Source organism: Gossypium arboreum, chromosome 4 (genome assembly GCF_025698485.1).
Source record: "Gossypium arboreum isolate Shixiya-1 chromosome 4, ASM2569848v2, whole genome shotgun sequence".
NCBI lineage: Eukaryota > Viridiplantae > Streptophyta > Magnoliopsida > Malvales > Malvaceae > Gossypium > Gossypium arboreum.
In genome coordinates, this window is record NC_069073.1 from 120,215,212 (window position 1) to 120,228,140 (window position 12,929).

Below are 12,929 nucleotides of genomic sequence, written 5' to 3' on the forward strand. Positions count from 1 at the left end.
AATTAAGCAACTCTCGAACCATATTGCTTTGTCGAGCCTAATATTTCAACTATAATTTCATAATCATTATAGACCCTTATTATTATTTCAGTTAAAAAAGACTCGACCAATAAAAACCTGTCATGTGTATTTTTTAATCTACATCATCATTTACATGAAAGTAAAAAATATATTTAAAATAAAATAAAATAAATTGTTTTTATTTTTCTCTCTACTCCTCTTCTCCTTATTCTTCAAATCATTCATGTTTTTTTTCTTTCTCTTTTCTTCTTGCCTCATAATTTTTATTATTTTTATTTTACCCTCTTTTTCCATTTTTTTCTTGTTGTGAATTAAGGGAGAGAGAAAATACAATGTTAAATAATAATTTAATTATTTAATGTTAAATCTAAATTTTTATATATTAAAAATGCCAAATGTCTACTTTTAATTGGTTGAAAGAGTTTTAAACGAAGATAACAGTAACAATTCATAATGAGATATAATCTGTGGATTGCCAATTGAATTAAACCAGTTTTAAAAATAAAAATTCAGATCAATCTTAATTTTAAAGTGTTGTACGTTAGTAAGGGTCCCTTTGGATGGCGGTGCGTTTACCTATTATTAGTGTAAAAACAGTGGTGATGGTGAGATTAGATATTGTATCGAAACTATAACATAAGACGAAAAGAAAACTAAACGCACCACGTCAAAAATAAACTCCCACAATATCACTATTTCTTTTTCTTCCAAGAGCAAACAAAACATATCAGTTGGAAGTCAAAAACATACAAATGACGTATTCAATCCTTCCATTTACAAGAATGTTAGAAACTTTTAGGGTAAAAAACATATAAAGTCCAATTCAATACTTTCCATTATAAAATATTAGACCCAAAGTTTTCCAACTTATTTTAATTAGCCATTCAAGTATTACCAAAATATTTTGGTTTAATTCTAAATTTTATCCTTTTTTTGTTAAAATTAAAACGTTAGTCCCTTTATTTTCAAATGTCGGAATTTAATTTTTATACTTTATGAAAATTGAAAATTTATTTCAATTATTTGTACATTAACCTGAATTGTTATTTTCATTTTTGAAATTATAACAACTCCCAATGCGTTGTTACATTCCATGTATATAAATTATTGAACTATTAATTTTGAAGTTGACGATTTAACTGTAGAGTTTACTAATACTACTTAATTAGATTAACTTCATAATTTATAAAACTAAATTTTAATAAATTAGAAGGACTAATTTTTGGATTTTCCGTAAAAATTAAGAATTCATGGCATTTGCATTATATAACGTGAATTTGGCAACTAAGTCTACTTTAGTATATATATTTAATATATTTTGGCATCTGAACTTGACAAATAGATTTATTTTGGCCCTTAAACATAAAATAAAAAATAAAAGTTTGATGACGTGATATTTGAAAATTAAAAAAATTATATAAATTTTCAAGTGATAACTTATTACAATCTTAGGTTACTACATACAATGTTACAATAAGTAAACCGGGATTAAATTGATCAGACTACTAGTTCTTGATTCAATCAATTTAATTAGATCAACTAGACAAATTATAATTAAATATTTAAAAAAATATTAAATTGCTTCAACCTATTTAACTACTTAGTTTTCAATTTTTACCAATTTCGAGATTTGATCTGTTTAACTCTTTTAATTGGACTAATATGCTGATTGGTTTTCAGTGCAATCAGTTTAACCGACTAATTCAGTTATATTTCAATAATACTAATCGCATTTTCAAATCTTTAATGACAAAAAATTATATTATCTCCTTTCAATTACTTCAATTTTCTCGTAATCCAAACATAAAATAGTCAAACTAATTCCGAATTTCATTTAGACCCAAAAACCATTAAAACCAATTAGCAGCCGGTAATGGTCGTTTATCCACGTTTAATTCTTAATTACTCTTTTTATTATTGACCAAAAGTTCAAAACATAACAGTAATGGTAGTTGGCTGACGCAGGCCATGGCCATGGCCATGTCTGACTTCTTCAACATTCGTTGTTTCCCGGCAGGTTCTTCATAAGCGTGTTGACGTGGAAAAAAAAAAGCAATAAACTTTAGATAAGTTAAGACCGATAATGTCTCACAGTCGCCTCTCCGGTCTCTATCGTTTACTGGTTAGAGAAGACTCACCATTTTTCATTCTTCTTTATTGTTTGCTTAGTTTTTTCCCAGAAAAAAAGGAAATAAATTTGCTTTCTTTTGATTGTTCGAAAGTGTTATTAGCAAATTGTTGATTTGGGGATTAATGGGTTTTGTTTTTGTGTTTTAAAGTTTGATTCTTTTGGTTTTTGATGGATTGTTGAGATATATTTAGAGGGTTTATGTGAGTGTTTTGAAGTTTAATTTTTTTGGAATTTGGGGATTTTGATAGAAACTATGGCTGCCCTTTTACGAAAAATCCTTCCTGTTGAGAAATCAACTCCAATAGATGATGATATAAATGTTGAATACTCTTTTGCTATTGAGTATCATGGTCCTCCGATCACTTTTGATATTCCTAAATTAGTTCCTGTCGACGTCGACGGCCTTCCGACTGCTGCCGAAGTTTCATCTTCCTTTTCTTTGAATGATATTTCATTGCCTGTTATCCAGCCTATTGTAAAGACCAATCTAGTGAACCAAAAAGGTAAAAAAATTGGTTCTGAACCTAGCTTGGCTCGAAAATCCATTGTTCGTGCCGGTTTATCAAAGGAATTGTCGATTAAAGTTGATAGTTTGGATTCATTAAGTAAGAGAATTGATGATGGAATTAGTGGAAGAGGAAGTTGTGAAATTCAGGAAGTTTCTGACGTTAACAATGAGACTCCTTGTCATGTGAGAAAACCATCTGTTGTAACTTTTGTTGAACCTGAATCATGTTCTACCGAAGAGTCCGAGTATTCGGAGATTGAAAGCGTCATCCATGATGTACAACCTCTTGTAAGGAATGGCAAAAAAGGGACATGTTATAGGTGTTTAAAGGGAAACCGGTTTACCAAAAAGGAGGTCTGCATTGTTTGTAATGCTAAGTATTGTTATAAGTGTGTATTAAGAATGATGGGGTCGATGCCAGAGGGACGGAAATGTGTTACATGCATAGGTGGGAAGATAGATGAGTCGAAACGAGGAAGTCTTGGAAGAACTTCTCGCTTACTCAAGCAGTTACTCAGTGAGTTCGAAGTTAAAAGGGTAATGAGGACTGAGAAAACTTGTGAAGCTAACCAGTTACCACCTGAGCTTGTTATTGTGAATGGGGAGCCTTTGTGTCAAGATGAGTTGCAGGTACTGCAGACGTGCCTAAACCCACCGGAGAATCTAAAACCGGGATACTATTGGTACGATAAATTATCTGGATTTTGGGGAAAGGTAATAACCGAACTTTGCTCTTCTTTTACATGATATAACTACCATTCTCTTCCATTAGTAATTGAACTATTGCTCTGTTGAAAATCAGGAAGCGCATGGACCGTGCCAGATTATTACTGCACAGCTGAATGTTGGGGGTCACATCAAGGCTAATGCTAGCAATGGAGATACAAACATAATCGTAAATAATCGAATTATTACTAAAAAAGAGCTATGGTTGCTGCAGGTTGTTGTGCTCTTCATGATATTGAGTTCTTTTAAATTAATGTTTTTATAGACATGAAATGTAAGTTCAATCAATGACATTCCATTAAATATTTGCAGTTAGCTGGAGTTCATTGTGAAGGAAATCCTAGCTTTTGGTTAAGTGCCGACGGATCCTACCAGGAAGAGGGTCAGAATAATATAAAGGGGCCGATATGGAACAAGGTATATTTGCAAATTACGTAGGCATAACTACTTTTTGTTATATCCTGTACCAGTATTAACACGGATGTAACTTATTTTCAGATGGGAATCAAGATCTTTTGCGCTCTCTTGTCTTTGCCGGTTCCTCCTAATACCATGAATCCTGCCGGAGAGGATGTCAACCAGCCAACTCTAGAGCAGCAACTACTTCCCAAAATTCTTCTAGTTGGCTATCAAAAATCTGGCACAAGTACAATATATAAGCAGGTAATATACCACTTGAGGCAATGTATTTCAATCAATCTTTTCCCTGCGTTCGGTTTTATGAAACTGGAAATGCGGAATAGGTTGTCTTACGGATTGCTGAATTTGTTACTTCCTTATTCCAGGCCAAGATTCTGTATAATATTCCTTTCACCGAAAATGAATGCCAAAGTATCAAATTGATTATCCAAAGAAATTTGTATGGTTATCTTGCTATATTGCTCGAGGGGCGGGAACGATTTGAAGAAGAAATATTACTTGAGAATAGAAAAAAGCAGACTGCTGATGGATCTGGTTCTTCAGGTACAATAATAGTGATTTATTCTTTATAATGACACTTTTGCAGGTCTTTAACCGATTGAGTTTGCCATTCTGATGAGTTTACGTCTTTAATGGATTATGTTTAGCTTTCCTGTAATATAATTGTCTAGATGAAATTGTCATAGAATAATTTATTTTATTCTGGAGTAGGTTTTGAGCTTTGTTGTTGACAACAGGCAGTACGAGCCAGGTTGACCAAAAAACAAAATATTCCCTTTCCCCAAGACTGAAAGCTTTTTCAGATTGGCTTGTTCAAGTGATGGTGTCCGGCAATTTGGAAGTCATCTTCCCTGCTGCTACTCGTGAATATGCACCATTCATAGGGGAGCTGTGGAATGATGTGGCTTTTCAGGCCACGTATAACCGGAGACATGAACTAGAAATGCTGCCTCGAATTGCTACTTATTTCCTAGAACGGGTAAGCCTGCTTGTTCAATAGTAATATCCAATGTTCCAACCTCCAGTTTCCCTTTCGACTTTTTGCATTAAGGTTTCTTTGTAACTCTAATAGTTTAAAATAACCTTCTTCGCAGGCTGTTGAGATCTCAAGGATGGACTATGAGCCATCCGACATGGATATATTGTATGCTGAGGGAATTACATCATCGAATGGACTCTCTTGCACAGAATTCTCTTTTCCCTCCATAGAACGAGAAGCTTCTATCGATGGTTATCAGCATGATCCATCATCAAGGTTAGTTTTATTCAACCCCGAGGAACTGATCGGTGCATTATTACAATTTCAACATCATATTTATCTTGTTTAGCATTTCTTGCTTTGAATCAGCAGCTACCAGCTTATTAGATTGCATCCCAGTAGCCTTGGGGAGAACTGTAAGTGGGTGGAAATGTTTGAAGATGTTGACATTGTCCTATTTTGTGTCTCATTGACCGACTATGATGAGTTTTCACTAGACAGTAATGGGGTTCTCACAAACAAAATGATGGCAAGCAAGCAACTTTTTGAAACCGTAATAACCCATCCAACCTTCGAGAAAAAGAATTTCCTTCTAATACTCAACAAAGCTGACCTGCTCGAGGAAAAGATTGAGCAGGTTCCTCTAACTCGATGTGAATGGTTCAATGACTTCAATCCAGTTATCAGTCATAATTACTATAACAACTGCAGCAATAATAGAAATAATCACACTTCACTCTCGTTAAGTGCCTTCCATTACATCGCGGTGAAGTTCAAGAGATTGTTCAACTCTCTTACTGACTGTAAGTTGTTCGTTTCAATGGTTACCGGCTTGGAGCCTGATTCTGTTGATGAAGCTTTAAGATACTGCAGGCACATTCTTAAATGGAATGAAACCGAGAATAGCTTAGTTAACAATGAGTTGTCGTCTACGGATATTGAGGCAAGCTCAACCTCATGAACCATTCTATTCTTTTTTTCTTTTTTGGTCTTTAAACTGTAAAATTGTAGAACCCCATTGAAATTAGATGTAGAAAAAAAACTGATTCTTTGCATAGAACTCAATTGTGAAGCAATATATGATTTGTTCTTCTAATGAATCTTATACATATATGTATTCAACTAAAATAAATTGTGAGCAAAGCTATATGCAGCTTGCACCAGTTACCTATAGAGCATGGAAGGTAATTTTGGTGTAATAGTAACCTCTAATGGTGTAGCTTTAGGAACAGTTATTCCAGGGCTTTCACACATATCAACGGCTTTATCTGAGACTGTTCCCCATTTGAATCCGTGAAGCAGTCGAGCCAAAGTTAAGTGCTGGAAATGAAGCGCGAAAGTGATACCGGGACAAATCCTTCTACCAGAACCAAATGGTATAAGCTCAAAATTTTGACCCCTTACATCTATGTTAGCATGGTCACTGAGGAATCTCTCAGGGAGAAAATCTAACGGTTTATGCCAAATTCTGGGGTCACGCTGCAGCTTCCACAGGTTAACCAACAGTCGAGTGCCTGCTGGAATGTGGAAACCAGCTACTGTGCAGTCCTCCATAGCTTCTCTCGGTACCAATATGGGCGTTGCTGGGTATAACCGCAATGTTTCCCTGATAATGGCTTGTAGGTATACCAAGTTAGCTATGTCTGATTCTTCCACTTGCCGTTGATTTCCGACATGGATATCGAGTTCTTCTTGAGCCTTCTTTAGCACATGTCGGTTATTCAATAGCAGGGAGATCGCCCACGTAAGTGTGACCACGTTTGTATCGATGCCACCGAGGACAAGACTCTGCAGTCACCATTTCAATCAAAGATGATGCTATAAGTTACATTACATGATTCTACTTAACAGTAAAACATACCAGGCAAGTAGCTTTAATGGTAACATCAGCCTCTTGTGTTGGAACATTGTTTTCATCCATGATAGATAACATGACATCAACAAAATCTTGGTCCCCTTCGATGCCTTTATTGAGCCTCCTTTCGCGATGCTCCTTTACCCAATTTTCGAGTACAAAATCCAACTCCTTTGCTGTCCTCTTTATTTTGCCTATGTTACCCATCACAACATCAAGACAACCAAGAAAAGGAATCAAATCCGAGACCAAGAACAACCCTGTAAGATAAAAGAAATCACCCAAGGCCTTTTGCCATCGCCTTGATTCCTCGCTACAACTTTCTTTGATACCGCAATATCTTTTCCCAGCAATCATCCGAACTATAATATTGGTTGCTAAGTCACCAATTCTCTCCTTCATTTCCAAAACAGCACTGCCTCCGTTTTTCATCGATTCTTCATACAATTCCTTTATAAAACTACTGATTTCGGTGTCGTGAACATGCTTGAGTAACTCGAGCCGACGACTAGAGAGGAGCTCAACCGTTGCTAGTTTCCTCATACGACGCCAATATGGTCCGTAAGGAGCAAAGCCTAACAGCTTATGGTCATACCCCATATACTTTACGGCTAACGATTTTGGACGTGTAGGGAAGACCTTATCGTTGGTCGTAAAACATTCTTTTGCAACTTCCCAATTACTTACCACAAGTGCTCGATGAACCCCAAGACGGATCACGAAGGCTGGTCCATACTCATCAGCCATGTCTGCAAATTTTCTATGTAGCAACTGGCTTTTTCCAAGAAGATGAAGATGACCAATAAAAGGTAACGCCCCAACAGGCTCAGGGGGTCTCCTCTGCTGTTGCTTGTTGCCATTAACAAGGATGACGGTCACTAGTATGGTGATAATTATTGTGAAAGGAAGTGCCAAAAGGAGCTGTTCCTGAAATTGTTCGGACAATTCCATAGTGTAATGAACAAATTTGCAAGAACCACAGTAATTGCTTCTAAATAATGGCAAGCCTTGTTTGCAAGAAATGCCAAGCATAAACTAAAATAAAACATCTAGAATAAAATCAAAATTGGAAGTATCTGTTCAAGCCTTACTGGACCAAGTAATCTATTTTTAAGAAAACAAGTGGTCCGATTGCCACCATACCATTTACTTCCAATAGCCTTATCCAATCATAGTGGTCTTCCCTAACCAAAAAAAAATCCAAAAGTCGATCTGTATACAACAATCTAAGAAAATAAGTGGTCCTCTAGCTAACTGAGTACTGCTTTAGATGTCGTGCATGTTGAAAACATGGGGGTTTTGTTTTTGGGTTATAATTTAGTTGGAAATTGAAAAGAAATTTGTAAATATTGAGATTTTAATCCATTCTATTATTTAATATAAATTATTTTTAAATATATATGTGTTTTAAATATGTAATTTTCACACATATATACTTGTGATAGAATTATTAGTATTGATAATGTCGATTTAGTTAGTGTCATAAGTCAATTCGATACTAACTTAAGAAGGATGACATACCATGATAAGCAATTGATTTGACGTATTTACCCATTAATTTTTTACTCACAATTATATATACTATAGTAATATGAGATTACAAAAAGAAATAAATAATTATGTTCACATTACAATTGTTTTTTTTACACGTGACACTCATTATTTGAAGCATTTATTTATAATTTTGATAAACTAGTCTTTTAATATTTTTAAGTTATTTCATGCCTTTTGTTTAAAATTTTCTTTATAACTTTTTATGTGTTAAATATAAAGTTAATTTAAAATAAATTATCTCTTTATTTTAATATTTTATTTAATTGAATTATCTTTTAATGTTATAATATTAAATTAATGAATATCAAATTGTTAATTTTAAAATATAATTTAAAAAAACACATTAATAACATTTATCAAATTAAATTTATATTTTTAAATATAATAAGAGTTAATTAAATTCATTGATTAAAGTAGGATAATAATAAATAAAAAATATATAAAAAATTAAATTTTAACAATTTTAACATTAGAACAAATTAATTTATCAATATATATAATATATAACCTAAATTATTAATAATTTTATTTAAATTATGATATATTAATATTACTATTCAATAATATATGATGAATTTTTGTATTATTTTAATATTAAATGTTTTAAAATTAAGTAACTGATTTTAAATTAGTTAAATATTTTATAATAATTTTATAATTACATTAATTTTTCAATTTATTAATGATTTTTGAAATATTTATTAAATTTAAAAGGAAAACTATTGTTATAAAATATTATGAATTGAATATACACAATGGACACATGTATCTTATGAGAATATAAACTAGTTTAAACATTTTTATTTTTTTATTTTGGTGAGTTACAAGAATAAGATAAAGTTCTAATAACAACAATATTAACGTAACTCGAACCCACACTATACCTAGGGCGATGAACATTCTAACTATAAGACCAACACAAGTTAAACTAATTTTTTATTTTAATTACATACATAAGTGGTGTTATTATAAGTTATTTTAAATACACACTTACCTTCTAAATTCGTAATTTTATTCATGAGATCACATTATTGGACGCAAGCTTACTAATAACATACAGAAGGCAACTTTGGTGTAAGAGTAACCTTTAATGGTGTAGCTTTAGGAACAATTATTCCGGGCCTTTCACTCATGTCGACGCCTTTATCCGAGACCGTTCCCCATTCGCATCCATGAAGCAGTCGAGCCAAAGCTAAGTGTTGGAAATGAAGGGCCAAAGTGATACCAGGACAAATCCTTCTACCAGCGCCAAATGGTATAAGCTCAAAATCTTGACCCCTCACATCAATGTTAGCATGGTCACTGAGGAATCTCTCAGGGAGGAAGTCTAATGGCTTATGCCAAATTCCGGGGTCACGGTGTAGCTTCCACAGGTTAAGCAACAGTTGAGTGCCTGCCGGAATGTGGAAACCGGCTACGGTGCAGTCATCCGTAGCTTCTCTTGCTACCGATACTGGCGTCGCTGGGTATAACCGCATTGTTTCCTTGATAATGGCTTGTAGGTATACCAAGTTAGCTATGTCTGATTCTTCCACTTGTCGTTGCTTCCCGACATGGATGTCAAGTTCTTCTTGAGCCTTCTTTAGAACATGGCGGTTATTCAATAGCAAGGAGATCGCCCATGAAAGTGTGGCCACGTTTGTATCGATGCCACCCAAGGCAAGAGTCTACAATCACCATACCCCAATCAAAGATAATGCTATAGCCTATAAACTACATGATTCTACTTAACAATAACATACCAGGCAATTAGCTTTAATGGTAACATCAGCCTCTTGAGTTGGTACATTGTTTTCATCCATGATAGACAACATGACATCAATGAAATCTTGGTTCCCTTCGATGCCTCTGTCGAGCCTCCATTCGCGATGCTCGTTTACCCAGCTTTCTATTGCAACCTACTCCTTTGCTGTCCTCTTTATTTTGCCTATGTTCCCCATCACAACATCAAGCCAACCGAGAGAAGGAATCGTATCCGAGACCAAAAACAACCCTGCAAGATAAAAGAAATCACTCAAGGCCTTTTGGAATCGTCTCGATTCCTCGCTAGTACCATGATATCTTTTGCCAGCAACCATCCGGACTATAATGTTGGTTGCTAAGTCACCAATTCTCTCCTTCATTTCCAAAAGAGCAACGCCTCCGTTTTTCACCGATTGCTCATACAATTCCTTTATAAAGCTACCGATTTCATTGTCGCGAACATGCTTGAGTAACTCGAGCCGACGACTAGAGAGGAGCTCAACCATTGCTAGTTTCCTCATATTACGCCAATAAGGTCCGTAAGGAGCGAAGCCTAACATCTTATAGTCATAGCCCATATACTTTACGGCTATGGACTTTGGACGTGTGGAGAAGACCTTATCGTTGGTCGTGAAACATTCTTTTGCAACTTCCCAGTTATTCACCACAAGTGCTCGATGAACCCCGAGACGGATCAAGAAGGCCGGTCCATGCTTGTCAGCCATGTCTGCAAATATCATATGTAGCAGCTGGTTTTTTCCAAAAAGATGAAGATGACCAATAAAAGGTAATGCCCCATCTGGTTCTGGGGGTCTCCTCTTTTGTCTCTTGTTGCCTTTAACGAGGATGGTGACCACTGATATGGCAATGGTTATGGTGAAAGCAAGTGCAAAATGGAGCTGTTCTTGAAATTCCATAGCGTGTGTTTCAATGAAATGAACCAATTTGCTGCATGAAGGGCCAATCATAATGGTTTAGTTTATCTTTTCCTTGTTTTAGCTCACTCAAAATATGAGTAAATTAATTTATAAATATTAAATCAAACGTAAACTGATCTTTTTGTTAAAAATTTTATCTATTTCAACAGTTAAAAATTGATCCATATATGCGTTGACATGAGGTATATATATAGTATGGTACGCATCATTATTTGGTTATTCTATCAACCACGCTAGTTTTTAACCGTATAAATACATGAAATTTTTAACAAAAAAGATCAATTTATTTTAAATTTAATGTACAATGACTAATTTATCCATTTTTAATAAAAGGTCAAAATATAATTTAATTCCTAGTACATGTTTTCAATGATACTTTTACCAGCATTTAATTTTTATCGAGAATCGATACATATGAATCAACCATATTTTTACTTATGCACATAATAATAAAATTTTAATTCAAAAGTAAACCAATAAATTTATCATACTTTTCTTTATTACAAAGTTTTATTCTAAATAAAAGTTAATTGATCTCTTTCACAACTCTTTTTCGGATGAAATGAAAATCAACTTGAAAAGTATTTGAGAAAAATATGATAATTTTGAGGACTAAAAACAACAAGCAAAAACGTTTAAGGATCTAGCATAAAATATTCACTTTTCTGTTATTCCCATTTTTTCGTGAAATTAATGTCTCTTTTTAATTTTTTAATCCTTTTAATATTATTCAATCTAACATTTTTTTTATATTTTCTGTTATTTATATTTTTTATATAAAATTACAGAAATCATCCAATATTAAAACATACAAAACTAAAATATCTAAATCATCAAATATCCATAATAATGAATAAATATTTATATATATACGAACAAGAAAAACCGAAATCACATAATCAAACTTAAATCATTGATAAAAGTATTATAGAGGTTTTTGTACTAAAAATTGGATTGCATTTTGTCTCATCTATTTAAAAAGTGAGTAAATTAGTCCATGTACATTAGATCAAAGCGCAAACTAATCCTCTTGTTAAAAATTTCATCCATTTCTACTATTAAAAACTGATCATTATATATCAAAGTGAGATACACGGGGCACGCTATATGTAACTGTTTAGTTATTATGTTAGTCACACCTATTTTAATAAAAATGGATGAAATCTTTACCTGAAATATTTTTTTGTAATTACGAAAACCTTAAAATGATATACAAATAAAACTGAAATTAAAATAACTTATAAGTTAAAAATATAATACCATCAAGAGCTTCTCTTTCTTTCTCCTCTCTTTCCTTTTTTTTCTCCCCTTGCCAAGTGCTTCCCAACTTTGCTCGAGCTCTCTCTATTATCATGTAGCCATGAGGCTATTTAAAGCCAAAAATTGACTTGTCATCTGAATTATTTAAATGTTAAAATGACTTTTGACGGAGCTAGGTGGTTGGTAGAATCTCCTTATCAAGTATTGTAAAATGTAGTAAAAAAACTTTAAAAATTAATTCTATAAATTACCCATAATATAATAAAATTTAAAATTATAATATTTATTATACTCTTAATTCACTTTTAATGTATCAAATAATCACCCATAATATAATAAACTTAAAATTGTGGGTGCATGAAATAAATTTACAGCCTCAATCATAAAGATGTAGAATGAACACAAAATTGATCAATCATGATGCTCTTAACTAAAAAATATCTAGAATAAAAACAAATTGGTATGGACTGTCAAAATTGGCAGTACAAAATTTTTAAATTTATTTTTTCAAAATGATAAATTTAAGGTTTTAAACAATTAAATTATTAAATCAAATTTGTCCTAATAAAATATCTTTTTTTTTTTTGAAAGAGGTATCTCACGTACGAGACTTTAATTTAGTTGGCGACGGCTTTGAATCTTGAGTACCTATATTCAGGACCCACCGTGTGTAATTATTGGGCAAGTCTTTGAGCCGCCTTATGTGCTGTTATCATGTGGTGGGTTTTTGTCCAATTTGTTAGCTTTAGTCTAAATTCTATTAGTTTTTATTTTGATTATGTTGTAATGATTTG

General features: G+C 33.2%; 4 protein-coding genes across 4 annotated transcripts; 1 reads left to right on the plus strand and 3 right to left on the minus strand.

The window, feature by feature from the left end:
* The first annotated feature begins 1,903 nt into the window (after positions 1-1,903).
* LOC108457819 (extra-large guanine nucleotide-binding protein 1-like) lies at positions 1,904-5,881 on the plus strand. The gene is made up of 8 exons (XM_017756974.2): positions 1,904-3,374; positions 3,463-3,600; positions 3,699-3,803; positions 3,885-4,049; positions 4,172-4,349; positions 4,544-4,785; positions 4,901-5,061; positions 5,158-5,881. The coding sequence occupies exons 1-8, from the start codon at positions 2,406-2,408 to the stop codon at positions 5,744-5,746; spliced, it is 2,547 nt and encodes an 848-aa protein (XP_017612463.1). The 5' UTR covers positions 1,904-2,405; the 3' UTR covers positions 5,747-5,881.
* On the minus strand, positions 5,810-7,832 carry LOC108457820 (xanthotoxin 5-hydroxylase CYP82C4-like). Its single transcript, XM_017756976.2, has 2 exons — positions 6,647-7,832; positions 5,810-6,573 (listed from the first exon to the last, which is right to left on the minus strand). The coding sequence occupies exons 1-2, from the start codon at positions 7,670-7,672 to the stop codon at positions 5,950-5,952; spliced, it is 1,650 nt and encodes a 549-aa protein (XP_017612465.1). The 5' UTR covers positions 7,673-7,832; the 3' UTR covers positions 5,810-5,949.
* Positions 7,833-8,964: 1,132 nt separating this feature from the next.
* LOC108458670 (xanthotoxin 5-hydroxylase CYP82C4-like) lies at positions 8,965-12,328 on the minus strand. Its single transcript, XM_053026616.1, has 3 exons — positions 12,136-12,328; positions 9,937-10,885; positions 8,965-9,861 (listed from the first exon to the last, which is right to left on the minus strand). The coding sequence occupies exons 2-3, from the start codon at positions 10,006-10,008 to the stop codon at positions 9,241-9,243; spliced, it is 693 nt and encodes a 230-aa protein (XP_052882576.1). The 5' UTR covers positions 10,009-10,885; positions 12,136-12,328; the 3' UTR covers positions 8,965-9,240.
* LOC128279241 (cytochrome P450 CYP82H23-like) lies at positions 10,093-10,854 on the minus strand. The gene has a single exon (XM_053026820.1). It carries the CDS (start codon positions 10,852-10,854, stop codon positions 10,093-10,095), a length of 762 nt encoding a protein of 253 aa, XP_052882780.1.
* Positions 12,329-12,929: the final 601 nt, after the last annotated feature.